General features: G+C 50.0%; 1 protein-coding gene and 1 long non-coding RNA gene across 11 annotated transcripts in view; both read right to left on the bottom strand.

The window, feature by feature from the left end:
• Nucleotides 1-27,950, bottom strand: part of by (focal adhesion protein tensin) — a 260,886-nt gene that overhangs the window by 109,831 nt on the left and 123,105 nt on the right. For 7 of the 10 annotated variants that reach the window (XM_089543734.1, XM_089543738.1, XM_089543736.1 and 4 more), the window contains 2 exons: nt 22,449-22,569; nt 18,400-18,437 (listed from right to left, as the gene is read on the bottom strand). In XM_089543734.1, coding sequence (XP_089399860.1) covers nt 18,400-18,437; nt 22,449-22,569 — 159 coding nt within the window. Of the gene's footprint in view, nt 1-13,648; nt 13,862-18,399; nt 18,438-22,448; nt 22,570-27,950 lie in introns of those variants that run through there. The other 3 variants (XM_089543745.1, XM_089543746.1, XM_089543743.1) reach the window with 2 other exon arrangements.
• Nucleotides 1,562-6,164, bottom strand: LOC149341625 (uncharacterized). The gene is made up of 2 exons (XR_016282949.1): nt 1,931-6,164; nt 1,562-1,826 (listed from the first exon to the last, which is right to left on the bottom strand). It is a non-coding gene; the product is annotated as an uncharacterized LOC149341625 (long non-coding RNA).

The raw sequence follows: 27,950 nt of genomic DNA, 5'->3' as shown, positions 1-27,950 counted from the left end.
CTCCGGTCGCGCTAGAATCAATTACCGTGAGACGCAGTGGAGCGCTGGTGTGGGACCACGCTCGGCAGCATTCTTCTAAACGCTGCTCGCGGACTTAATTGCAAAAGGCGATAAACAGGGCTCTACAGTGGCAGCGCCGTACCAGCCCGAGGCCACGCTCGGGGCGCGCGACGTCGAAGCCTTGAATGTGCGCGGAGCTCGATGCCGCGAAAGCTGACTCGAGAAAGATCGTTACGAGAAAATGGTCTTCTCCGTCGCTGCGAAGGTGATTACACGCCACCAGTTTACACTAGAACACCCTGCAGCAGCAACGACAGTTCATCAAGCGTGGGGAAGGCGAGCGGGCGACGACATGCCTGTAGTGCATTACACAGGCAAGCAACCCGCGGGCGTATACAGGTGACGTTAATGCGTCTATCTGAGTGCGCATACGAAGGACGGCCCGGACGACGCGGAATTCATTTCGGGATCCCCTTTGAGCTGCCGCGCTCCTCAGGGATGCACGTCCTTCCGACTAAACCGTGCCGGCTTAATATGTATACAGCAGGGTCGATGCGTTTGGTCGACCAGACACGCTTGACGGCTCGTGAGAAAATGAGCACCGCCGTGACTAAACCAGTCGTTTCGGGCAACCTGACGTCCATATACATTCGACATTAACGGCGTAACAGCTGACAAGTCTATACATGTCGGGTTGGCCACTTGTGGAGGGCGGTCGGAGAAGGACCGGGCCGACGGAGACGCGCTCGTTACGTTCACGACCGACGGGACGAGTCGCTCCTCGCACGTCCTCAGCGCCTGCCGCGCTTCCCGGAATTAGCTGCAGGTTAATGGACCGTGAGAAGTCACGCGCGCGGCCCTGCATTCCCCTGCTGCAGTCCACATTAATTACTCCTTATGAGGGACACTCGGCGACCGTTTGATTTACGTTTCCGCAGCCACGTTTGGCGCCTGCGGCCGCCGAGCGGCGCGCACTGAGCCAGAGTCAAAGCAATAAACGTGCCGAAGCGGTAAAGGGAAAGCCCGTACAAAGCACGTGATTCATGCTGCCGCAGCTGCGCGACCGACAACGAAAGCTCCCTTCTCGCTCACTGGGAAGGGTGTTGACCTGCTTCAAAAGTTTAAGAAATCGTGGAGAGTTACGAATATATAACGCGTATTTCTTGATTTTTTTTTTTGTGTGTGTGTGTGTGGGGGGGGGGGGGAGTAATTTACGCGGCCCAGTTTGAGCACTATACAGGACAGGGATATGTTCCTAGAGTCAACGAGTATGGCATTGCCGACAGAACAGAACACTGACTGTGCTCTTGGCGTATGCGGGAGGGCGGGAGGGGGGGGGGGGGGGGTATGCAACGATGAGCTCTTCCCTTCGAGATGCTTTTTCTCTCGTTTGAAGAAAGTCAGCTCAGGTACAGCATTCTTTCAAAAGCACCGGGGTCAACTCGCGTGCGAATCGAACAGTATCGTCATGGCCACATTAGAGCAGGAAGCGGCTGGTATGGTCACAAGACAAGTGGCCAAGGAGCAATTAGAAATAAAAATGAAGACACCGTGCATCAACTAGGAAAAAAAAGACAGCTTTATTGATTAATCATCTTTTCTTCAGCATGTAACATTCAGATGTACAGCAGATTTCGCCCGCCATCTGCGCTGAATCGATCTATTCGACCACGGCTGCCGAGGAAGCTGTGGCTCAGTTCTGAGGCCAAGAAAATTCGTCAGCGGCAGCAGGACAGACTGCGGCACCAGACTTCCTCGGATGCAACTCGCGCTTTCCGGATACAGAGCGCTCGCCTTGAACGTGGAAGTACTGAAGCCAGGATAGACTGCGATAACGACAAGTTAGTCACGCCGGTGAATCGCAAGTCTAGGTTACTCACTCTCCACACGCATCCGCTTAGTGGCAAAACAAGGCCTATATCTTACTCACGCAAGACAACGGTTACTGGCTGCGGCAATGATTCACGTTCGGTTCTGAAAGAATGCAAGCATAAAACACAAAAAGCAGCATAAAGCCCTGCTTTATGGATAGTCCTTCTTCTTGAGCGCTTAGTTGAGCGAGTGTGTGCTCAACAGAAGCGATGATTACATACCAGGTGTCCCAGCTAAATGTAACCAAGCTTTTAAAAAACACGGGATCTCCTAGCCATCTGAAACCAAATGAGAGTTGTTTAGAGTCGCGTGACCTAGTCTGCAGTATTTTTTCCGTCTTCAAGGTTGAATAATTAATTAATCTTAATTAACTAACTTTTTAATTATTGACTTGAGAAACAAAGTGTCAATGGAAAAGTTGTAGTTCGCTTTGAGACACAGCTTACTGAGACATTTGCAGCAAAGTAATATTTACGTAAAGTAGTTTTTTTATTGGCCTTTAAACGTAACCCGCAAATAAGAAAAAGCTTCCACATGACAAGTGTGCCACTTCAACGACCCAAGACGCGCCTTAAAGAATAAAATCCGTTTTTTTCTGAAGTCCTCTCCTCGATGTTGGGTGCACATTGGGGCAGAGAAGTGAGCGAGCAGCTGGTCACGTGATAACTTTCTTTTAAGGCCAATAAATGAAGCTACGTAAATCGTAACTTGACGGAAACAGCACTACTACCGGTTTTTCGAGATGATCTAGAACTTTTCCATTGACACTTTCTTCCTAAAGCCAATAATTAAAAAGTTAGCTAATTAAACTTGACTAATTAATTAACTTTGAAGAGCGAAAAAAATACTCAATACTAGGCTACGCGACTATGAACAATCCTCAGTTGGTTTCACTGGTCTAGAACACTTCGCCTTTTTTAAAGTTTGGTTACATTTAGCTGGGACACCCGGTATAGTACAACTCATTAGCACGGGCACGTGAATGCTACGACCAAATCATAACAATCGTCGAGATAGGACAGTTAAATTCGATTCATCGCGCTTCCTGAGCTATGAGTCAGTTCAGTTCAGTTCAGTGCATTTATTTCAGTCATATACAATGGCTGAGGAGAAAGGAAAAAAAGCCGCACACGCGGCTTGACAAAGCTCCCATCTCCCGTGGCGGCTTGGCACGGCGATGACAGACAGCAGTAAAACAATAACAAGAGAATGCATGAAATAACAAATATGTACAATATCTTCATAACAGATCACCAGAATAGTCTCGGTACTGTTACACACACGCAAATGATAGTTTAATCACAGCACATGGACACTTTGTTTATTTTACAGTTGGATATGATTCATTCTTTTGTAAGAACATATTTCTGACAGCGTTATATGAAACGGAAAGAATGGATTGATTGGTGAAAGCGTTACTATTAAGGAATGATGGCAACACATACCTGAGAGTTTGAAAACCGTAATTTGTGCGTGGGCAAGGTACATACCAATATTCGTAGTGTCTTGTGTTGTGAACAGCGGTATTTTCCCGTAGATATGCTCTTCATAGTCATTTGTGTTTAGTGCTGGTTGCCTTGTAGATAGTACAGAAGCACTGAAGTTAAACAGATACGACTAGAACAACGCGTTCAAAAGCGCAGAATAAACAAGCAACGGTGGATTAGCAGGTGGCTTTTCATGCAAACGTTTATATTTGTTCGATATACAAAGCAGTTTAATGCAGCGAAGCACGCGCATAAGCAAGTCACGTACGTAATTTGTTATGTACGGGTCTCTCGAGTGTACCGGTGTGGCGTGCACTCAGGGCTAACTGAAAAGGCTGGAGAGCATAACTACAGAAACGCGCACACTTCCGGGCTTGAGGTAAGAGGCATCATTCCAAAAATTAAAAATTAAATAAAAAGTAATGCACATAATTCAAAACGGAAATGCAACCATGAGTTACGTCAAAATAAATTGAGCAAGAAGTGCCTCACATGCAGTTAACAGTGAAACAAGTAAAATATGTTAGCGAGAATGCACAATGTTTGGAATTAGCAAAGGCTTTGCGAACTAAGCGAGAACGGTTCTCAGGGCTTGGCTGTGGCATTCTCCTCTTGCAATAACGCATAATTAAGCCCCGCACTAGCTAGAACTATGCGGATTTTTCGCAAAAGATGGCGCAAGTGAAGCCAAGCAAGCACGAGCTCTCAGCAGCCGTGCTTCAGGGCGAGAGAAAAATTAGAATCAACGTCGTGGACGCAGGTCAAGCGGGCGTCTATTTCGCCCACCGATACCAACAACGGCGTACAGCGTGTCCGCATCGTCTCATTCATTCCGTCGAAGGCGCAGTTAGTCGGAATGTGTTGAGAAAACAGGATCCCCGCCTCGTGAGATAGCCCAGCTGTGGCCACAACGACACGTTATCGCGCCGGGCCGACGTCGGAGTCAGGCGTGTTATATATAGCGCTGGCCCGCACGCGGGCGGCGTATACGGCCAACCGGCCGAGCGCGAGGCTTTGTCGTCCCGGGTGCCCTGGCGCGGGAACAGGTAGAGCCACCACCACCAAGGGGGAACCCATCGCGTCGCGCGTGATGAATGCGGTGGCCCATTTTGCACGAGCCAGCGCGCTTTTGCCGTCGTATAGAGGCTGACAGGCATAAACAAGTAGTTAGCTGGTCGCGTACAGGAACGCCTTTTAGGCGGCGCGCTGATGCCGCGCGCATATGAGAGCGGAGAAAGCTCCGCTCGTACCCCCCCCCCCCCCCCTCCCCTTTGCGAAAAGTAACCGAGCGGCAGGCTTTTGATTCTGAACCATATAGCTGAGCCTTTACGGCACCCATAGACACCGAAAGGTGTCAGAACGTGAGGACAAGGGTTCACCTTACTTTACACAGAATTGCTGTAAGTGATTCGCTACGCGGCTAAGAAAGGGACCACCGTTGCCCGGTTACCTTCGGCAAAGACTTACGTTACAAGCGCGCCCATGGGAATCACGTACCGATCGGCTTACTCCGCTTTTCGCGAGTCGTGCGCAGCAATTAGGTCACATGAAATTTGCAACGAGTTGACGTATGGTCGCCAGGTCGATGTTCGACAGCTGCGCGAGGGAGGGGGAGCGCACGAGTGCAGGATTAAAACGTCAAACGTCGGAATGAATCACCATCTTTTCTCGCACCTCCTGCTGCCGCTTCGCTACAACGCAGTACATGCCGGGAGATCGACTGATACGCTGCTTCCCTGGAGGCCAAACATAATGTGCGTACAACTTCGTACCTATAATTACAGGGTGCCCAAGGCGCAGAACCGCTATCTTGAACGCTGAAAACAGTGAGCGTGTAGTTGCGCCATTTCGCGACTGGGTCCAGTGCGTAAAGCTTAAAGGAGGAGAAGAAGTAATATCACGTTTTCGCACGCCCTTCCACTCATTAGTCAGTCCGGCAACGCGCAACGCGCATGGACGTCCCTTTTAAAAAGAAAAGCCACAGTTTTCCTTTCTTTTTTTTTTACATACAACTAATGGCTGGCGGATGTCAATGCCATGCACTCGAGATGTGTACGGGGCCATGCAGTTGAAAGCACGAAACAGAACAAGCAGAGGGAGGGAAGCCTGAATCCGGCATTTTAACAAGGCGATTTGTCTTCGTCTCGGCGACAAGTCATGATGTGCCCCCCTGCAGTCCTTCACTAATAATTAATCTAGTCACACAAATCAATTTTCTGGTGCATACCCATGTCTAAATGCCTGTTACCGTATTTACTGCTCATGATTGTGAAGCGCCTGCATATTTTCCGGCAGACTGACATGGAAAAGCGCGCTTAGCTGTACTCGCATACAACCACATATTTATACGGCGCACACCAGTTCGCGTTCCTGCAGGGGGGCTTCCAGCCATCGTCCGACAAATTCCGCATTCGCATCAGCAGCTGTGGCAACGAGTCAAAATTTTGCTCAGCCAGCTCCTGAGCAATTTATAAATCACACTCCGTCCATGGCGAGCTCAACAGGAAAGGTAACACCCTACTTTCATCATCATCATCATCATCATCATCATCAGCCTCACTACACCCACTGCAGGGCAAAGGCCTCTCCCATGTCTCTCCAATTAACCCTGTCCTTTGTCAGTTGCCGCCACTGTATCCCCGCAAACTTCTTAATCTCATCCGCCCACCTAACTTTCTGCCGCCCCCTGCTACGTTTGCTTTCTCTTGGAATCCACTCCGTTACCCTTAAGGACCAGCGGTTACCTTGCCTTCGCATTACATGCCCTGCCCAAGCCCATTTCTTCCTCTTGATTTCAACTAAGATGTCATTAACCCGCGTTTGTTCCCTCACCCACTCCGCCCTCTTCCGATCTCTTAACGTTACACATATCATTTTCCTTTCCATAGCTCGCTGCGTTGTTCTTAACTTAAGCTGAACCCTCTTTGTTAGCCTCCACGTTTCTGCCCCATAGGTGAGTACCGGTAGGATACAGCTGTTGTATACTTTTCTCTTCAGGGATATTGGTAAGCTACCATTCATGATCTGAGAGAACCTGCCATATGCGCTCCACCCCATTATTATTCTTCTAGTTATTTCCCTCTCATGATCCGGATCTGCGGTCACCACCTGCCCTAAGTAGACATATTATCTTACTACTTCCAGCACCTCGCTACCAATTGCGAACTGCTGTTCCCTTGCTAGGCTGTTGAACATTACTTTGGTTTTCTGTACGTTAATTCTTAGCCCCACCGTTCTGCTCTGCCTGTCTAACTGATTGATCATGTTTTGCAGTTCTTGTCCTGAGTGGCTTAGCAAGGCAATGTCATCAGCGAATCGCAAATTACTCAGGTATTCTCCATTAACTGTTATCCCCAACTGTTCCCATTCCAGTCCCCGGAATACCTCCTGTAAGCAGGCAGTGAAGAGCATTGGCGAGATCGTGTCTCCCTGCCTGACACTTTTCCGTATTGGAATTTTATTGCTGAGTTTATGGAGGACTATAGTAGCTGTGCAATCGTTATAAATATCTTCCAATATTTTCACATAACACTCTTCTACACCCTGATTCCGCAATGCCTGCATGACAGCTGAGGTTTCCACTTAGTCAAATGCTTTCTCGTAATCAATGACGGCTATATATAGGGGTTGGTTATATTCTGCGCATTTCTCTGTCACCTGATTGATAGTGTGAATGTGGTCTATTGTCGAGTATCCTTTACGAAAGCCTGCCTGATCATTTGGCTGACTAAAGTCCAAGGTTGTCCTGACTCTATTAGCGATTACCTTAGTAAATACCTTGAAGGCAACGGACAATAAGCTGATTGGTCTGTAATTCTTCAAGTCCTTGACGTCTTTTTTCTTATGAATTAAGATAATATTAGCGTTCTTCCAAGCTTCTGGTCTAAAAATGAAATGGACTTCATACTGTGTGCACACCCTGGCATCGTAGAGGATGTGGAGGTCCTCGGTAAGGTCCGTTGTAGCGATCACAGAATGGTAAGGTCTCGTGTTAGCTTAGATTTCAAGAGGGAACGGAGGAAACTGGTGAAGCGAAAGGCTATTCACGAGTTAGCATTAAGAGGGAAGGTAGAGGAATTCAGAATGTCGCTGCAAAACAGATTTTCCGCTTTAACTGAAGAAGACGACCGTAGCGTTGAAACAATGAATGATAATCTTACAGCTATCGTTAGAGTGTGTCGCAGAAGTAGGTGGTAGGATGGTTCGACAGGATAGCAGCAAGCTATCTCAGGAGACTAAAGATCTGATTAAGAAACGCCAAAGCATGAGGACGTCTAACTCCACAGACAGGATAGAACTAGCAGAGCTATCGAAGTTAATAAATAAGCGCAAGGTAGCCGACATAAGAAAGTTTAACATGGAGAAAATCGAGCATGCTCTAAGGAACGGAGGTAGCCTAAAATCAGTGAGGAGAAAACTGGGCATAGGTAAAAACCAGATGTATGCGCTAAAAGACAAACAGGGCAATGTCATCAGCAATATGGATAAGATAGTTGAATTAGCCGAAGAGTTCTACACAAATCTATACAGTAGCGAATGTAATCATCAAGTTACTGAGGGAGGCAGTCGAGCACAGCAATGGGACATCCTGCCAGTAACGAAGGAGGAAGTAAAGAAAGCGTTAGGAGCAATGCAAAAAGAGGGAAAGCAGCTGGTGAGGATCAGGTAACAGCAGATTTGTTGAAGGACGGAGGAGAGATTGTGCTACAAAAACTAGCCACCCTGTATACGCAATGCCTTGTGACCTCGAGAGTACCCTACTTTCATACAAAGTAAAAAGTCACCTCTCCACAACATCAACCACGTATGTATGCCATTGCTGGACACTAAGTGTTCGTTCCCATGAGGCCTGTGGGACAAACAGCACCGGATACCACTTTCTTCCTGTGCCGATTCCTTCTGACACCACCACATTTCTATCCTCCTTGATAACTACGCCTCGGAGATTCTAGCAGCCGGGAAGTTTCTGGCACTAATGGACGTGCATCCTGAATCGCGAAAGAGGCGCCCCCTGTCACCGGTCATGCGACGGACGGCGGAAACGCAGCGCGAGTGCGCAGCTATCGAGGCGGTGACCGACGATATCGGGCCGCCCGGGCGCAGTGCCAGCGCAGTCCGAAGCAGCAACACAGCGGACGTGGGCCGCTCCCGAGATGTTTTGCTCCGCAATCTGTTTGCTTATCTTCAGACCGATGAAGCAAAAAAGAGCCACTTTACTCTCCTTCAGCCTCGTTCAGGTCACTCTGTCACTGAAAGAGACGTGAAGGCGTTATTTACGGCTGAGCCATCAACGTGTCAACTCCTCATGATGAGACGATTTCTCCGGTTGAACCAAATAAAAACCGCCCAAGGTTGAAAGGCCGTGGGGGCAACTAAAATAACCGACACATTTTGCTTGGTTACGTTCAGTTCAGTTTCTATATCGCGCGACGGGGTCCCGGGGCAGCTCATAAACATTGGGAGAAAAAAATATAAATAAATGACAAGGTGTCGAGCTAGTCATCCGCCCCCAATCCCGCACACGCAGTAAGCGTTGGTCCTGCTCATATTCGACGTCGTCCTGCAGAAATGTGACCGAACAGGTGAGTGTTTTACGTTTCGTTGGTATCCAAGACAAAACTCAGGATAAAAACCGAAACCTCAGTGTTATGAGCAGACTACTATGCACCGATTGGGATTTTCTTCTAGAAACAAGCCCAAACGATCCGTGTGTTGCGTAGCACATGGGGTGGGTACTTGATCTCTCTGTAGAATATCCACGCACATAAAATGTACAGGCTGCACACAAAAGATAAAAGCGTTCGTGGTTCGAGCGATTGTTTTGGAACTCCGCGTTTCGAACGACAAGCACAGCCCTTAAATACATCTTGCGCGAGCCGCTTCGCGATCGCAGATCACCGAGTTCAAACCGAAGAAAAACAACGGGGGCCACTCAAACAAAAACCGCTCGACGAAGCCCAAAGGCCGCACTTGCCAAAACCAACAGGCCGTGCCTGCGCCACCTAAAATAGAGGCTCGCAGGCGTCGTGAATACAGCATAGCGCTCAAGGACTCCAAGCACGGCGTAACACGCTGACTCAAGCGGTTACGCACTCAACAACTGGGCGTCTCTCAGCCGCAGACGCCGTGAGATGATGTTCTGTTGATGGACCTGTATACGGGAACGCGGCCCAGTAACTCGAAACCTCTGGCCCCTCGCCACGCAACGGCCAGGCTTGAGACGCCAGGCGGGATGCTTCTTTTTGAGGTCAATGAGATTAACTGACAGCGTGGTAATGGGCAGCCCCACTTGACCGTGCCGTATTGGCATATAGGATACCAGCACAGAAAGAATAATAATGCCGCCCGAATATACGATCGCAAAGCCAGGGTGAACACCGTACACAGCGCACTGCATACGCTTCGGTCAGGGCAATGTGTTGTGCACGTTTCGTATATACTATAACGGGATGGGCAAGGTCCAACAATCCTGTCGCGTCGTTCCTATAGCCTCAAAGAGCTTGTCAAAACGAAATTGGCTTCGTCAATTCATAGTCAGGCATTCAGCTATTGATCGATCCAATTCAGCCGACTTTTCAGTTCCCTACTATTCATTGATGGCAATGCGAGCAGGCACGTCAGCTGTGGCAGCGTCGAACGCCAAATTCGAAACGGAAGGCATGAGCCCCTCTGGTCTCAGTGCTTCCATACGGATGATTAAACGGCTTAATTAGTGGCCCGGTCAAAAAGCGTCCGATATTCTTGAACGACAGACAAAACGGAAAGAAAGGCTACCACTCCAGCCGCGTACGCCACGTCGAAAACGACGCGGTATGCTCCAACAAGCGACTCTTGCAGGCTGGTCGCGGGGGAAAAGCGGAAAGCAAAAACCTGACTGCAAAAGAATACTGTTAACGACAGAACGCAAGGTCTTTCCCCTCTCCCCTTCGGCACGTAGTACGCTCACGGAATTCAGAGCAGTCCCCCGTCGTGTGACACGGAGTGACACACGACACCGCGACCCTCCATCGTTCTGGTGTGTGTGGGGAAGGGAGGGGGGGAGTGCTGAGGAGAACCACTGACAGCGCACATCAGAGGCGACGCCGACGAGGGGGAACCGGAAGCAATCAACACACATACAGGAAGTAAAAGCTTCCCATCGAGAGCGTGGAAATGCCGAAAGAAGAGACAGAAACAGAGAACGAGGGAGAGGGACGGCGGAGGGCGAAACAGCAGAGGACGTTCGGACGTGTTCCTGGAGCTTCAGGCAGAAGCAATGACCCAGTCAGCGAGTGAGCTGATCGCCGCGGCGCGGGTGACGGAGACGGCTGACGTTTCGCGCGCGTGACGAATGGAAGTGTGCGGGTGAGCCGCAGCTCAGTCGTTTGATACAGGCCTCGCGGACGTGTCGAGGTCGTCGCGCCAAGGATAACGCAGTGCGCCGATGCGCGCTCTGAATTCACAGCAGTGAACGCGCGCTCACAGGTCGCGCTTGATCGCTGGTGGTAGCATATGGCTGACGCGAATTTCATTCATTCATTCATTCATTCATTCATTCATTCATTCATTCATTCATTCATTCATTCATTCATTCATTCATTCATTCATTCATTTTTTTAGGAGCGTTGACGGCAGGCTGTCAGCGACTTGAGTCGGTCACCGCCGAAAAGACGCACTTTTCCTGCATTTCTACCGTAGCGCCTATATCGTGTGGTTATGCAATCAATGAACGAACGAAACAAATCATGCGGCTACCTCTCGTCTCCCAGAATAGGTCCAGCACAAAATTCTCATAGCCATACTGGTCCCCTCGCACTTCAAACGACATACTTTACTTCAAACGCACACAGGCGATAATCACCTGCATTAAATCAGCACCACCGCAACTTCTTGTTTTAGTACAGATTACTGAAGTCGGCTTGCATTTCGGAGTCTCATTTCGTCGCCACCGCGTCGATAGGGACCCCTCCGCATTTAAGGCCTCTGTCGCTCACTGTTACCAGCCACTAACAACACGGACTGCTGGAGGCAATTCTGCTACAATTCCTTCGAGTAGCTTTCTGAAACAAATCGCAAAACATTGCGCATTCTCGAGCTACCAACGCACAAGTCGCTTGTGACACCACGCCGTCCGTAGCAGCAAGCAACAGTGATGCAGCTGCAGAGGATATAGTCACTGACGAACGATTGCGAAGTGGCATACATTTGGAAACCCAGGCATAAATTCTTTAACAAACTCTATCTAGGCAGTGCACTAAAAATATTTTTGGTTAATATACGGTGTTATTTTCTACAGCACTTAGGAGTCTCTGAACTGTGCGCATCGAAGAACGCCGGTACGAAAGCTGCTGGTGACAGTCTTTATATATGCTAAAAGGTGAGTTAAGTACCGAGATGGGAAACGGAACTGCTCGTGGGCTTTTATCGACGACGTTTAGGCACGGGCCGGTGCGATGGGGCTTTTAATCACGCAACGCGAAAATTGGCTACGTTCCTGGAATTTGCATAATGCTAATAGAGTGGGCGTGACTGCGCAGCTCAACGTGGAATTCACTCTTTCGCTCAGATCCTATGAACACTTGGAAACACCACGCATACATGTTTTAAGCAAATTTCGTACACCAGAACACGCAAGTGGAATTCATACAATCAATAGCTCAGTTCAAAACTTTAAATGTGATAAACATCTTTACCTCGCGTCAGAAATGAGCGCTTATTCTTCTCATTCATAAATACGGAATTCAAAACAAGTGCAAGCACCCTAGCCTGTACAAAACCTGAAGTAACACACGCGCATTAAATTGGGTGGTCGTGCCGCATTAATTGCTTTATTGCTTTTTGCAGACGACTAATCGGAAGTATTCCCGCCATCGGATGCAACGTCCTTTGCTTGCGAGTGTGCTGTGCAATTCTATCCCTAGTCTTTGTGTGCAGGGGCATACTGTCCCTGTTTTTTAAGTTGTTGCAGACCGCGGTGCTAAATGTTACCGACTCGCGCGCGCGTGCATGTATATATGCAAAACGTGTACATATGTGTTAATGTAGTTCGCAACACTGCGCAACTTGGTACCTCCAGGGTATTCTGCTGATCTAAAGTCAAAATTTTCACTCTATAACGAGCAAGGACAATCCACAAACCACAAAAACTATAGAATAAGTGACCAATGAACATCCAAGAAAATAAGGCAGCAAAAGGCCTGAATGAGTACCCGATCGGCGTGAGCTTCAAACACCTGACTTCTATGTGTTCAGTCCTACGAATGCAGGGAAATCCTGTCACTGCTGACCAAAGCAGCTTCACACAATCGATCTGAGTAATACCTATCCGCGGCGATCGCGGTTTTCGTGCTCCAATTTCGTTTCCCTCGCCTAGCATACGGCAGCGATAAAACAGGTTTCTTCTATCTGGTTTCGCTTTATTTTTTTTCTGCGAGCGCTCCTCTCAGCTAATATAGAACAGAGAACATAAGCCCGCGGTTATCAATGCACATATGTTAAGTCACCGGCTTTACAGCGGGCATATTTCCCGCCCTGAGGCTGACTTTCCCCAAGACGTCTTCTGGCGGGAGAGAAGTAATACAGTGAACAAACAGAATGATCATCCTGTCTTCAGGCAGACAAGATATGAGCAACGTAAAAACCTCGCTTGCCTCAGCGTTCATGAATGCTTCCATCATCGAAGTGATCACAAAAAACATGCCGAACTCAGTGGGACCGGAGCATTTCCACTAACTTTTTAGGTGGCCCATGGACACGCCCCTAAAGTAACTTCAGCAGCGACTAAATATTGATCCGCTCCGCGCCAAGCTATAGAAACTTATAGGAAGACGGGGCATGCACGAAGTCTACGTGCAAGTTTTGTCAAAACTAAAGAAACCAAAGGGTTTTCTCATCCGATAAGTCGCGTAGCTCGTTGTGCATCGCGAGCGTTTCAAGCCTCTTGAAGGGGAAAGGAACTCTCCTCCTCACCCCTCTGCAAGCTAGGGCTTCTATGGATGCTACAAGAACCCCACTGCACCGTTTAGAGGCAAAACTCTTAGGCCCCTTACTTTGGACAAAGAACATGCGCTGTCTACGCTTACAGCTCCCAACACTTGGTACCACCGCGTATCCTAGCCGTTCATCTATACGTTCGGTCGAACATTCCACCGAACATCCAGTCGAACATTCCTGTCCAGCGCCGGCGGTGAAGCGAGGACACTGCGTCTGAGTCGGTCAAGCACTGTACGCGGTGACGGCACACAAATGAAGAAGTGGTAGGAAACACCGGCTCGCCACTAGGAGAGAACCGAGCGAAAGCGACAGCTCACCCGAGACGTCGGCGAGCCCTGCCTCCCGCTCACGGCGAACTTGAGCATCCGTGTGTGCGCCGCGCACCGCCACCGAGTCGGGCCGCTTCGGGCAGCGCACGAATCTAGCGCAGCAGCCGCACGAGGCACCCGAGGAGAGAGACCGGGGCTGCTCGGGCCCGGAACCCCGGCTCGCAGGGGCGGCCCTCGCCGAAAAGGTTAAAAATACAGAGAGCTGCTGTGCCGCCGGTGGGGAAGAGAGAGAGAGCCAGCCAAACGCAAAATGGGGAGGAAAGAAAGAACTAACGAAGGAAGCAGAGAGAGATAGAGAGAAAGAGAGAAACAAAGCTGTGCAGAGAAGCAAGAACACAGGAAAAAGAAGAAAGAAAAGGTGACGCCCGGCACTCTTCGGTCGGAGTAGAGAAGCCGAAAGGGATTGGCGTGAGGGCGGGGAGAGACGGGCGCGAGAGAAATAGAGCGAAGACACAGACAGACAAACGGCACAAAAGTCCCGCCGCGGCGGCCAACACACAGGCGCGGCACTGTGATCCCGCAAAACGGGGAGGTGACGAAGGGGATATGAAGGTTGTCGAGGCGGAGGGAATGTTAAGTGTAGGAGGGTGAGGAAGCAACGACGCTGTTGCGGGGGTTGAAGAGGTGTTCGCGCGGCGTCTTTTCGTTCGTTCTTTTTCTCCTCGCTGGGTTGACGAGCTGTCAGATTTGGTATAAACTTGGTGGGAGTTTATAACCCAGTGATCGAATGTTTGGAATGCTCTGTCAGTGGAGCGGAAAGAAACGGGCGACGTGAAAGTCAATGTGCGTGTGTGTTGTGAAAAAATGGAAACAGAAGGCCTAAAGGGAAGGATACGAGGCCTGTACATGAAAGGGAAGGAAACAGGGCCGACGCGAGTCTTCCAAACACTGGCACGACGCTGTGATCCCGGGAACGTATATAAGGCGGTCTTCCGCTATGTAGGGGAGTAGAGGAGGAGACCTACCGAGAGAGGAGGGAGGAAAAAAGAGAAAGCACGCAAAGCAGGATAAAAACTCCAAGATGACTTGGCGTCCAAAGGTGTTCATCTCCCCGTCCGACAGCTAAGGGCAGCACGCCTTCGCCTCCTTCTCTTTCACCTCCTCACGGTGGGAAAGAGGCCAGAGCTTCGACCGTGCGTTCTGGCCCCAGTGGGCGAGAGAGAGAGAGAGAGAGAGCAGCGCTTTCCCCCTCTCCGTCTTGCGCCACTTCCTCGAGTTCCATCCGTGTCTCACACAGCGGAGCCTGCGGCGCCCGAAATAAAAACGCGGGGTTCTCGGTCGTCAAGGGAAATCTCGAGGGAGGAGGGTTGAGGCGTTTTTGAAGAACGTCTAGGCCACGGAAAAAAAGAAAGCGAGTCGTAAGCGAGAGAACAGCAAAGAACAAGGCGCCGCCCCGAATGAGGCGCACAAACGTACGCGGGGGAGTAAGCCCGAAAGATGAAGCGAAAGGCTTGCCAGGGACGGGGACAAGGCGGTCCCTTTTACAGGACGGCTCCGAGGGGCCGCGTTTCTCTGCGTGTGAGTGTGCGTCGCGGCGTGAATGCTCTGGTTCCGGAGTTGCGGAGCTCTCCGGACAGTGTAAGGCCAGCACGTGCAGAACGAGGAGCGAAGGGCGCGCGCGTCGTGCCGCTAATTCAATTCAAAGGTTCTGTCGCCTCATTCAAAGCAGGTCACCACCCGAACGAATCCTAAGATTACCGAGTTTGAGAACAAGGGCAAAACAGCCATAGCCCATTGTTTACCGGTCTTCCAGCCTTTGCCTGTGCATGATTTCAAGTGAGTGTCCGGTGTTTTTTTGCAGACTCTTTATATAGGGCCCACAGTCACTCCACGATACAGGCCGGTCAGCACGCAATAGCTCGCATAGCCGCCACACTGTCTTGCTTCGGCAGAACACAGTAACATTATCCCTTTCGTTCTCTGAGTTCGTTATATGGAGTAGAAAGTAAGGAATAAAGAAACGAGGCAACTAATTCCGTGATCTTATCGGAACGTATACCACAGAGAAAATCAAAAGTCAATATGTATTCGTGTGTTACCTGAATTTTAAGTTTAACTCTCCGAGAACTAATTCTCGGAACATTATAGCTTGCCTCCAGCCGATGCTGGTGCTATATCAGGCATAAACAAGCGCTATCCTTCACGGCGCAAACACGAGGCGCTTGCTCACTCTGCTGGGTGTTGAGTTCCGGTGAAGGAATCAAGTAAAGAAAGCACGTGCTTGATGACGTCCGTCACGAACACATTATTTCCTGTTTGCACAATAAGCACTTAGGCCGGGCGACGCCTCATTACTCGAGAGTAAACAGGAACCTGACGGGCCAAAAAGAGACAAACCGCATTTCTCTCTCACTAAAAGCACTTCGCTTCTTAAAAGCAACAATAAAACTAATGAACAGTCCGTTAACGAAGAACAAAGTGGGCGAGTCTATAAATACGGGCTCCGGCAGGCTAGTTTTTGTTTTCTTACTTGTAATAAACTCAGAGCTATTGCAAGGCAAGTGAAACAGCAGGACTATACCGAGTTCTTCAATGTCACTGACAGGAGCTTCATGGGAATACGGTAAATGAGAGGAGAAAGATCACCAACTATTTTGCCCACTAATCCTTGGGAATTATAAAACTGCGAAACAAATTCATCCACCAAGATGTTCATATTCCGGTTACATCAAACTTAGGGCGACATCGAACTCTTCTGTTCTCTTCGTGAGTTCGGCATAACGATGTCTAACTACTCTTCGAAAGTCACTGCAGAATGTTAAAACATGAGGTAACAGAATACACCGCAACGCAACACAAAGAAATTTCAGCACAGCAATTTGAAGGATAACGAACAACACCTCGTCCAAAGTGACTGAGTAAGAATAGTATTTTTAACCCCTCACCGCATTCAAAACCTTGGGCAGTTTTTTTTTTTTTTTTTTCATACAGTGTTTTGGCCCGCGAAGCAATAACGAGGACCGGCTGTTCCGTCCAGCTCCAAAAACGTTCGTCTCCCGTTTCCGGGTTCAATCATCACACTTCCGATGCTCCAGTCGCTTCCTGTCGTGGCTCTAATTATAGCACTTCTGTCAAATCCAGAACACGAAACGCACTCCGGTGGCAGCGGGCGTCTTAGAAAAGCCAACCTGCCGCTTTGCGCCACCTTCATTTTCTTCACATCGGATAAAGATACATAAGAAACAAATAAAAGGAATATAAAACCAGCGAAGCCGCGAAAAGAGGCAAGGGGGGAGAACAGGACAAGAAAGGAAAGGGCTGAGACGCGTGAAGGGCTGCCACCGTCGACATCGAAATTTGTCGCGCTTCGTGTCGCAGGAGCGAAGACTTGGGCGCTAACGGGGAGACAACGGCCTGCGCGTTTGACGGACGCGGCTAAAATAGCGAAAGCACCGGCGAAGTACCTCGTTAACGAACCCGAACGTTCTTCGTGGGCACTTTTGCGCAATAATTGTTTATTCGTGGAAAAGCACCAGGCGCATTCCGTAAAAACGATCATCGTGCAAGTCTGTGTCATACGATTTCCCGACGCAAGCATAAGCGAATTCGTCCTCACAAGCAAGAACACTGCCGTTAGCTGATATCAGAAGCCTCCAAAAGTAATAAAGCGGCAACGTCAGGTCAGAGAGAAATGTTAACCAGCGCAAGCTAAGGTAAGGCACTACAATAACCAAAGTAAAATATTTCAAATGTGCGAAGTAACCTGATTCGTCACCGACGTCTGAGGTAACCAAGGACGATTACATCAGCTAAGGGATTAAAATGCTATCCATCTTGTACCACGCGTCGAAACCGCCACTAAACTATTACTTTCTCTACACAAGTACCATTTTTTATACACTCGTTATCCTTGCCTCTAAAATACACACGCAAACAATCACCGGTAGACTGCCTAGAAGTCAAATGCTGATGCTCCAATTCGTAACCATAGGATCGGAAAACCGTATGTTCACTGTCAAATCTCGCTGGAAGAATGAAATAAATTGCGATACCATTCGTCAGAAATTAAACATCATCGCTTGTTGCTCCAGTCTGGATAATATTAGCACTCAAATGTACCATGCGAAATCTCGCCCCATCAGACCCGCGCACGCGCGCATGAACATGAAAACACACACACACACACACACACACACACACACACACACACACACACACACACACACACACACACACACACACACACACACACACACACACACACACACACACACACACACACACACACACACACACACACACACACACACACACACACACACACACACACACACACACACACACACACACACACACACACACACACACACACACACACACACACACGCGCGCGCGCGCGCGCACGCACGCACGCACACTCAGTGCGGCCCGTACTGTTCCGCCCACGGCAACACCTCGAGTGCCGACGGCGCTTACAACAGACAAAGAATTAAAAAAAAGATAGAGGGGAAGGGTGAAGGCATCCTTGAGAGGGGTGTCGTTAAGCGACCACGTCCGCAACAGGCAACACACGGCCACGCAGTATACGGACCATGAATGTAAGACGGGCAAAAAAGTCTCGCAAATTCCGCTGCCCGCAGCAACAGCAGCAGCAAAAGTGCGCGCTTCAAAGCTACGCGTTTGGGAAAACTTCTCCTCGAGGCACCAGGAAAGAACCTAAAACAGTGACAACAACGAGGCAGACAGAAAAAGTGCGCATAGCAGTGAGGAAAGGTCGAGAGCTGGGCATCCATTCTCACCTTAGGCTCGCAGTGGAGGTGGCAGCAGTATTTGCAGGCTGCAGAAAGAAAGGAAGAAAAAAAACGGCACACAAGCCTAGGGTCAACGCCTTGCCGCTTTGGCGCGGCTAAGAAAAGACAGAAAGCGCGGCGCGACCGCGTTCTTTCCACCGTGTCGCTGCGGTGTGCGCGTCGTTGTTCATTTCTCAAGGCGGATGTGAACAAGGTAAAGAGACGAAACTCACAACAAGCACACACCTTTGTCTTCTTTACGTTAGCAAAAAATATTCCGCCACTCTGTCAGCGCACATTTTTCAACTCTGCCGTAACTCAGCCTGAAGCTGACAAGACTTGCAATGGTGGTCGTGGGAGGCGTTCCGCTAAGGTGGAGTCTCAAACATTCGCGTAGTGTCGCGCGCAGGCTGGGACAAGAAACAAGTGACCGAGTTAGAGTAATTTTCTTTTCTGTCTATTGTACAGTTCTCCATTTTTTTTTTTTTGTAATCTCACGGAAGAGCCCACACGACGGTCGTTCAGCGGTTCATGCAGAATAGCAGTCGTGAAACAGACGAGATGGAGGCGAAATTCTAGAGGCCCGTGCGATGTCAGTGCACGTTTAAGAACCCCAGGTGGTCGAAATTTCCGAAGCCCTTCACTACGGCGCCCCTCATAGCCTGAGTCGCTTTGGAACGTTAAACACTCATCAATCAAACCGAAACAGACGAGAGTCTGCGGATGCTCAGAGAGCGCTTTCCAGAAGCAGCGTCGTCTGCTTGGCTGTTCTGCTGATACGACACCCCACCCCCCGCTGTACACTCCGAGTCACGCAGACCTTCATTACAATTCATAAAAAAAACTAAAGGATAATAAAAAAAAAACATGAGTCCATAACTTAAGCTTGACCGTGACATGCGCGAAAGGAAACTGCGCCGCTTTGCAAAGCAAAACAAGGAGCCGCCAAAAAACGAAACAGAGCTTGTTGACGAGGCACTTTTCTGCTACTGTGAGAATCGCTTCCGGTCGATGATGCCAAGAACAGAAAAATTAAAGCGGACAAGCGGTGAAAGTAGCGAAATTAGTCTCGTGACCGCGAAAACAGTCCCCTCTCCCTCGACCAGCTAGTTTGGCAGGCGCAACGTGCGAGCGGTTCAAGTGAGGACGCCTAAGCGCGAGGGGACTCCACTCGCGAGACTTGGAACCGGTTCAAGGATGCACGCCTAACCATCAGTGGCACCAGAGAGTCTCCCGCTTTTTACCGTTACTACTACGTGCAAGAAAGCGCCTTGATCGTTTTCTTTTCTTTTTTAATTCGCGCTATTTCGCACAGCGATGTACGACGTTGTTATCCGCTTCGTTACGGCGGGATTTCTACATCGGTCCAGACGTGAGGGCTTTCTGAGCCAAGTTACGCTGCCGCCTATGCAAAGCTGAGCGCAATGAGATGCATGCTATAGGGTCACGGTGGCGAACCAAAGAAGGTTTGCTACGCCACCGTGAGCACTTGTAAATGAGTCCAAACCCCTTGATGCCGCAAACAATCGAGCTAAATGCGTTCTGCTGCACCATGATGCAATTTGCCTTCGCTCCTCGGTCACTCTTACTCCCACTCAGCGCACGGATGCGCCACTGCACAGGCGCAGGACAGTAACGCCTCTCCCTCCGGTTACTGACCTGTGCCTGCTCACTGGGGCCTCGCTAACACCTACGCCCCTAACCGACAGGGTCACCCTACTCTAAAGGCCTCTCATAGCGCTGCGGCGCATCTTAATACGAAATCACGAGTGTACAGAGGCCGTGTCGTCGGGCCACGGGATCAATTCGAACCACCCGGGATTCTTCGCCGCGCACAGACACGCACGTTGTAGACGCATGGCGCGCGTTCAAATGTGGCTCGGAGTCGAAACCGTGACCTCGCGGCAAAAAAGGGCTGCCGTGCGCCCGCAAGCGGGAGGAAGGCCAACCGGGAGGCGACGTCGCGGCTGTCGCGGAGGCGCGTACACCGCGGCGGCGTCTCCGAGTGGGCCCAGCTGCTCGACCTCTTCAGGCCACCCTGCCGCCACCGCGCATGCAGTGCGCCACCACGCACACCCAGAATAGACAGCCGCGCCAGCGCCTGGTCCGCCGCCACCCGGCGCCTATTTTCAAACCGCCAGGGCTCGGCTTCCGCACGCCTTGAGCATGTATAGTGCCCCACGTGCTACCGCCTGAACCGCGTGCTACCGCGTGTGAGGATACGGAGTTCCTCAAACGGCTGCCGATGAAACGGAGAGCCGGCCGGGGTCACGTGATGCACTGTCGAGCCCCCCCCCCCCCCAGTAGTCTCCTATACAGCTACAGCCAGATAACTTGGCTGGTAGACACAAGCGCACTTCGTCCTTTCGGCAAGCAAACTTTGAGGTTCTGAATGAGGCCGCGCACATGAATGAGCGCAAGCTTCTCACAATTTACCGCGAAAAATAAACAAACAAAAACAAAGAGAGGCATGCGTGTAATGCACGCACCTCACGCTTTCATTCCTACGGATGTACCTTTCTGTACCCGCGGATTACATAATGCGAACGCTTTCTCCACTGCAGGACATAGATGCAGTTTATTAGACGCTTTAATTTTGTGGGCCATTGAACTTGTCAATGTCAGGTTGTCACGCTTTGCTGTGAGCTGCTAGCTCCCTCTGTAAAAATTTTCCCCGCACAACAGTGAGATCGTCACAACTTCACTGAAGATGAGTCCATGTTCACTGTTCAAGCGACTCTAGAGTATTTATTTCGCCTTGTCATTTGTTTTACAAGGCCGCCGCGGTGGCTCAGTGGCTATGGTGCTCGGCTGCTGACCCAAAAGACGCGGGTTCGATCCTGGCCGCGGCGGCTAGAATTTCTTTGGAGGAGAAATTCTAGAGGCCCGTGTACTGTGCGATGTCAGTGCACGTTAAAGAACCCCAGGTGGTCGCAATTTCCGAAGCCCTTCACTACGGCGTCTCTCATAGCCTTAGTCGCTTTGGGACGTTAAACCCCACAAAACCACAAACCATTTGTTTTACGATAACGTATGTTAGCCAGCGCATCTAGCTACCGAGGTGAAACGAAGAAATCGCGTAATCTAGGCGGAGTCTTTCCCGCAAATCTTCTCCGCGACTGCAGCGCCATTATGCGTGATGTCTCAGCTCCTAGATTACTTGAAAATTGCATAAAATGCAGTGCTGGCTGCTTCAGCATGTGGCAAAACTTGTTTAGACTCTTGACCCACCCTCACGCTCAGCATCTGCGAGTTCAGGTCTTTGCGCATCAGCGTTTGATACCATGAAAATAATGGCAGGCGCCGTCCTGTTAGCAACCAACACAAACACACAAGTGCCTCTGGCTCACACAAGAAATATATCTGTATTAGCTGAAGGACGTCCGTTAAAGCAAGAATGCGAAATAAGTGCGATTTCAAAGTAGCCGGTGACAGTGTTTTCACATGGAGAGGAACTGCTTTTTCTTTGTTTTGTTGCCTTTAATGTGAGCTGAGTCGTATATATTTTGTCGTGGGAAGTGAAGATCGGCGTTATAGAGAAAGGCAGTTTTATTAGAGCGTCTTGCAAATATGTGTGGCCTTACATCGAGTTGAAGGAAGGAAGGAAGGAAGGAAGGAAGGAAGGAAGGAAGGAAGGAAGGAAGGAAGGAAGGAAGGAAGGAAGGAAGGAAGGAAGGAAGGAAGGAAGGAGAAATAAAGAGAAAGAAAGAAAGGAAGTAAGAAAGAGAGAAAGAAAGAAAGAAAGAAAGAAAGAAAGAAAGAAAAAGAAAGAAAGGTAGAAAGAAAAAGAAAGAAAGAAAGAAAGAAAGAAAGAACGAAAGAAAGAAAGAAAGAAAGAAAGAAAGAAAGAAAGAAAGAAAGAAAGAAAGAAAGAAAGAAAGAAAGAAAGAAAGAAAGAAAGAAAGAAAGAAAGAAAGAAAGAAAGAAAGAAAGAAAGAAAGAAAGAAAGAAAGAGTGCTTTATAGTTTGCGACACCGTCTCTTTTGGGCTAAGCAGCTGTTGAGTGTATAAGCGCAGGCCAGCCCAGTCCGTAAATGCGATGAGCGAGCAACACTCACCTCTGCAGGAGGCCCCCTGGTCCCTGAGCGGCTGCTGGCAGAGATCGCAGCGCTGGGTCTTGCGAAACTGCTTGCTCCGGAAGGCGTGCCGAGCCTCCACGCCCACGTCCACGCCGCGTACCTGCGCACACAGGAGGGACACCACGAGACATGAGCCCCCAGCAACGTCTTCGTACAGTGGCGACTGCCCTAGTGGATGCACTCTGTTATGTGTCTGACAAGCTACGTCTCCCTCTTTATTTTCACTTCCCAACTTTTCTTTTTTTACTTTCAGCCTTATGAACGAGATGTGGAAGCGCCAATTAATCTTTGCAAGGGTAAACTCCGCGACAACTTAGTGGCGAGACAAATGCACGAACCGTCGCACATTTGCCTGGTGCGTGCGCCAGTCTGGACATAACTGAACGCCTTAGCGAAGAAGGCTTATGGCTGCCAGTCGTGCTGTATGCGCGAGATTTCTTCAGCGCCTTTGCTAAATGAAGGCGCGAAAGCCGCAGTATAATCGTATGTTCCTTAATCTGTCGCCTACTTACGAGAACTACTGCGGTTTTGTTACAACCACTAAAGGAAAATTTGGATATATCCTCTCCAGCAAAGAGAGACTTTAATGACCCTATCCTCTCCGGCAGATGCCAAGCGCTAAAACACGGCAATCAAGGACGTAGTTGGGTATTGCTTGCAGGCTACAGCTGGCCATGCTCACGTGCAGCTCTGGTTAAATTGCTGCCCTGGGCTAAAAGTAGAAATAATGAGAAACATTCCTGGTAAAATGTAATCACACTTTTTCTATATCCAATCTCAGCGATGAAAGAGTTTCGCCATCACACGCATTTCAAGCCCCAACCCGAGAGAAGGCGGTAAACAGTATCCTTGAGAAATATAAGCCGCATTTATGTTATATAAATCCGCATGCCTGCGTCGCCTTGAGTCGTCCTTGACAACAAACCCTTCTTTTGCGTGTTTTGTACAGCACTTAACGTTTTCCTCGTCGCATTTCTTTAGCAACGTCGCTATTGGCCACGGTCCGACGCACCATTTGAGAAAGCGACATCACCACAGCGGGCCACAATAACTAACGAAGTTAGACGCCAGCGTTTCATTATTTTCCCTTTCGTGTCCTCACGGCAGAAGCCCTCTTCCCCAACCCCAGCAACGCCCCTCTCCAGTCATTTGAATGCCCTGTCTTCTTTCCATAACGAAATCGTTTTTTAAGCCAGCGGCGCAAACGCACCTTTTCGTTTCCCCCGCGTTTCCTCGCACGACAACATCAATTAAGCGAACGATATTCACATATTATCGATTGGCATGGAGCCAAATGTGGCATTTTATGCACTCGTGCAGGACGGTTACGAAACAGCGCTGCCTACAGCTCGAGGGCAGGGATTCGAGGATGGTGCACAGGAGCCCATACTCTCCGCAGCATGAAATTAATGAGAACGCCTTCTTCAAGAAATAAGTTGTCGCATATGCGTTTAGTAGATAGTGCCGCAAGTTACTCCTCATACGCCAAGCAGCCGCCAAACGACACCCGCTTCTACGGAGAAGGTGGGTTCGGTGGTCAGTGTTATCTTTAGGTCACGGAGGTGCTTCGTGCCTTTATCCGGATGGTCACGAATCCCAACCTCAACTATACCATCGCGTTAGGAGTCGTATGGAAATTCTGAGGGCATGGGTCAAGTCGCGCGCGCAGTTACGTTAGAAACGAAACCAAACGCAACGGACACACGAGAATATATACTACACGCACAACGCACAAAGAACCATGCAGCGCTCCATGCAGCCTCGCGCGGGTGCGGGAAAAGGCACGCGCGCTGATTCACGCCCAAAAGCCCAAGCGCGGCGATGACGGCACAACAGCACAGCATAATGAAAGAAGTCGTCAGTGGAGAGGAGGAAATACGGCGCGGGTATAGTGTCGTGGCAAATGGCCGGAGCTTAGAGAGACGTGCCCCCTGTGTTCCAGCAGGCAGCAGCAGCAGCAGCCAAGTGCAGGAAGCGTCCCTGCCTCGATGGAAGACAAGAATAAGAAGAAGGGTTGCGTGGTGCTCGTGGCCAGACGGGGCACGCACACCGGGGCCAGGCGCGCATGCTAATCAGACGAGCGTAGAAGAAGGAGGGCGCAGCGGCCGAGCACGCGTTCGCGGACGGAGCCCCGGCGCATGTTGGCAGGCTTGCAGCGCGCCGCATATAGCGGACGCCGCGAAGGATGAAACCAATCGGCCCCAAGGCCCCTCGCGCACAGTCTTCGCAGTCAGCCGGAACGAAGCGGCGGCCTGCCCGAACCATCGGCTCGCTCGCCCAGCGCACATTCAGTCTGCCAGGGTGCGCGTACGCTGCAGGGTCGACGAGGAGGAGTGTGCGATCAAGACCAGGTAGAGGGGCAGCCGCCGGAAACGTGAATCGACCCTTATAAAAATGGTGTATAGACAGTCTATAGCCTTCTTATAGACTCTATTGCCTTCCTATAGGTAATTCTTTTTGTCTACTCATAGTCCAGACTCTGTAGACAAAAGTCTACTAAAAGTGTACGGCCACAAATGTGTAAATTGTCTATAGATTGTCTATAGCATTTGTATTGCCTATAGACTGATCTCTTGGATTTGTCTATAGAGAGTCTATAGACTTTACAGACAAAAGTCGATGGACTATAGACTGTCTAAAAAAATTTGTAAGGGGAGGCGCCAAGCAATGACTGCCAATGACGAGCGCACGCTGTACAATACTTTGAGGTTTTCCAGCAGGCCGCCGCTCCATTGTTAGCATTTATTTTTAAGGTACTGTACGCGTTGATCTATGTCGTTGATCTAGGAGATAATTCAGCGTATTCTGCTCGCAGGCCCCAGTCACGGTAACTGCGGGCCGACGGTAACTGGGCGACGGTAACTGGGGGCAGGGCCGCTCTGGAGCGCTTGGGCAACTAGCGTGCATCGGAAGCGGTATGCTTTAGACGTCAAGCACGGGCCTGCGACCAACTGGACCCATGATAAGAAACATAGCTAGCTCTTAGCACGGCCCGTCTCATAGGCTGGTCAGAGATGCATTGCTCTTGGCGTATGTGAGGTGCGTCATCACGGTCTCCAATGTCACAATCATCATCGTACGTCTACCATTTATTTTCTCTTTTTCCCCCTCCCACATTAACCAAGCCCACATTAACCAAGACTACTCCTAAGCCAGGGCTTCGTTATATCTCCTCACTCTTCTAAGAAAGGAGTCACGTGAATGAAAGTAACGAAAGTCTCATTTACAACCTGAGAGCTTCTTGCAGAGTAGAGACGCAACGTGCTTGCAGCGCCAAACAGCACTTGGACAAAGGACAACAAACCCATTTTACTGCCGGTTTTCATGCCTGACTTGCGATGGAAGCATGTAATTTAATCAACATGGGTAAGGCATGCAATACGAAAGGAAAATAACCGATGGTTCCTTAGAGTAGCGTAGTGTATTACAAGAAAAGGCAACGCAGCAGCGGGCTTCAGAGAGTCGAGTAAGCAGATGAAGTTAAGAAGTTTGCAGGGATAAGATAGCCTCGGCTGGCGTAAGACAGGGTTAACTGGAGTGGAGGGCAGTGGAGGGCAGTGGGACCGGCAAACCACTAACCAATCTTGCGTTTACGGAAGTATAAGAACGTCGCTGGTCCTGATCGTCTATATACGTTGAACATGAAGTGGAAACTCACAGTAATCAATCCTGCGGGTAGCACTCACTTCAATTCATATATAAATCCAGGAGTTCAGTGAACGCACAATGTTCACAAATCTGAGCGCATCAGCACAGTACTGCACCGGCTCACAGCGAGATCACGGTCTGAAAGGAAGCGACACGACGTGCAGTATCACCTCTGCCCCCTCGTCGACTTCAGCGTAAAGAAGCGACAAGCGGCAGAACATAGCCAGGCTTCCCTCCTCAAGCGGCATCAATCATGGCACGCCGGACGTGCAACGTGTAGAAACTGTGTAACGAACGGCTGTACAAAGCCACTTTACAAGCCGCGATAACACCTCCTCAAAAATGGACGGCCGTGTATCGGCTTGAGCGCTGCCAACAGGGGCATGCCCTTGTCACAGATTAGTCGGCCCCCTATTCTCGCGTGCCTTCCGCATTCATCTGATAAACTCCGGGTCATTTGCATAATGAACAATGGGCTTAATGGCACAATCAGCAATTGTTGTACACAAGGCCGTAGCTATCAAAGCTACAACACGGTCAGGCTATGTGCACACGTTGGCGATCTCAAACACGCCGCCGCGAGGAAGAAGGCGCAATCAAGGCGAAATGCGACGGGGGCCATGGGCGGGCATTTAATCGGGCAGCGGTGGATCGGGTCCGGCGAAAACAATCACAGAATGGCTCAGCACGCGCGCGCGCTCGCGGAACGTCCGCTGTTGCCGCGGCCGCTCAGGTTACGCAACGCGTGAGAGCGTGCGACGATTAGGATAATTAAGTACGGCGTCGTAATGAGCGAACGGAGTGGACCAGAAAAGGGAAAGAAAAAAGAAAAGTGCCTCCCGCCAGTGCTTTCCCATCGCCATTGCGGGTGGGTGGTCCGCCGGAGGCGACACGCCGGAAAGGGCCTCCGAGCTAAGCCGGTTTGTGTGGACAGCGCGGAACCGTACCCCATAGTGTCTCTGAGGCGAATCGCGGTGAGCGTTCTGCGCACTGGTTCTCAATACCTGCGCCTCGCGGCATGAGCCTCGCCAAGAACGATTACAAAGACAAAAACACCGATAATTCGCATAAAGGATACCGCGTTTAGAGGACGATCCGGTCTTTAGTTGCTTGACTCAAGGCCGCCTGTGGGAGCACTCTGAGCAGCGCGAGCACTTGAAAGCGGGGCTCCGAGTTACGTCACCGCACAGGCAGTCTATTGGGCAATAGTATCAGCCGCTATGATTCCTAGTCGAGCACAATTACTTTCAACGTGATCCCACAAATAAGAACACCTACGAGAAAATACGGTTTTAATTCTTCACCGCTGTCAACGAATGCAGAGGTCTGTAAAGAAACAAAACCAAACAAACAATTTTGAACGCCGAAAAAAAAATACGCAAGCGCGTATAGTTTTGCGGAGGACGAAAAATAGAATAAAGAAAATGAGCACAGCGACGTATATGTATCGCACGCCACGTATATTCTTCGACATAAAGGTCTCTCTAAAAATTCCGCGTCGCTCATAACCGGTATCAAGACATACGAATTCCGAAGTTCGACAAAATCGGGACACACGTACAACTGGTATAGCTGGAATCGTCACGAGGTCTTGGTACAGAGCCAACACTTTCGGCTCCCTCTAAGGCTCGCTGACAGGTGACTCCGGTGGCGTCAGGGAGAAGAGAGACAGCGGGTTCGGGGAAAATGCGTAGAAATTCATGACAGCGCGATGTGATGTACTCGCCTGCCGCAAGCTGCGCCGCGGAGACCACGGGTGGGCCGCCGCCGGTTATGCTATTATGCGGACAACGCGCGGTACAGCGCCCCAGGTCACCGCCGCTCCACGCACGC

Source organism: Amblyomma mixtum, chromosome 5 (assembly GCF_055824585.1).
Source record: "Amblyomma mixtum isolate Tamu chromosome 5, ASM5582458v1, whole genome shotgun sequence".
Lineage (NCBI taxonomy): Eukaryota > Metazoa > Arthropoda > Arachnida > Ixodida > Ixodidae > Amblyomma > Amblyomma mixtum.
The sequence above is the reverse complement of the archived record's forward strand: the minus strand, read 5'-3'. Positions and strand labels throughout refer to the sequence as shown.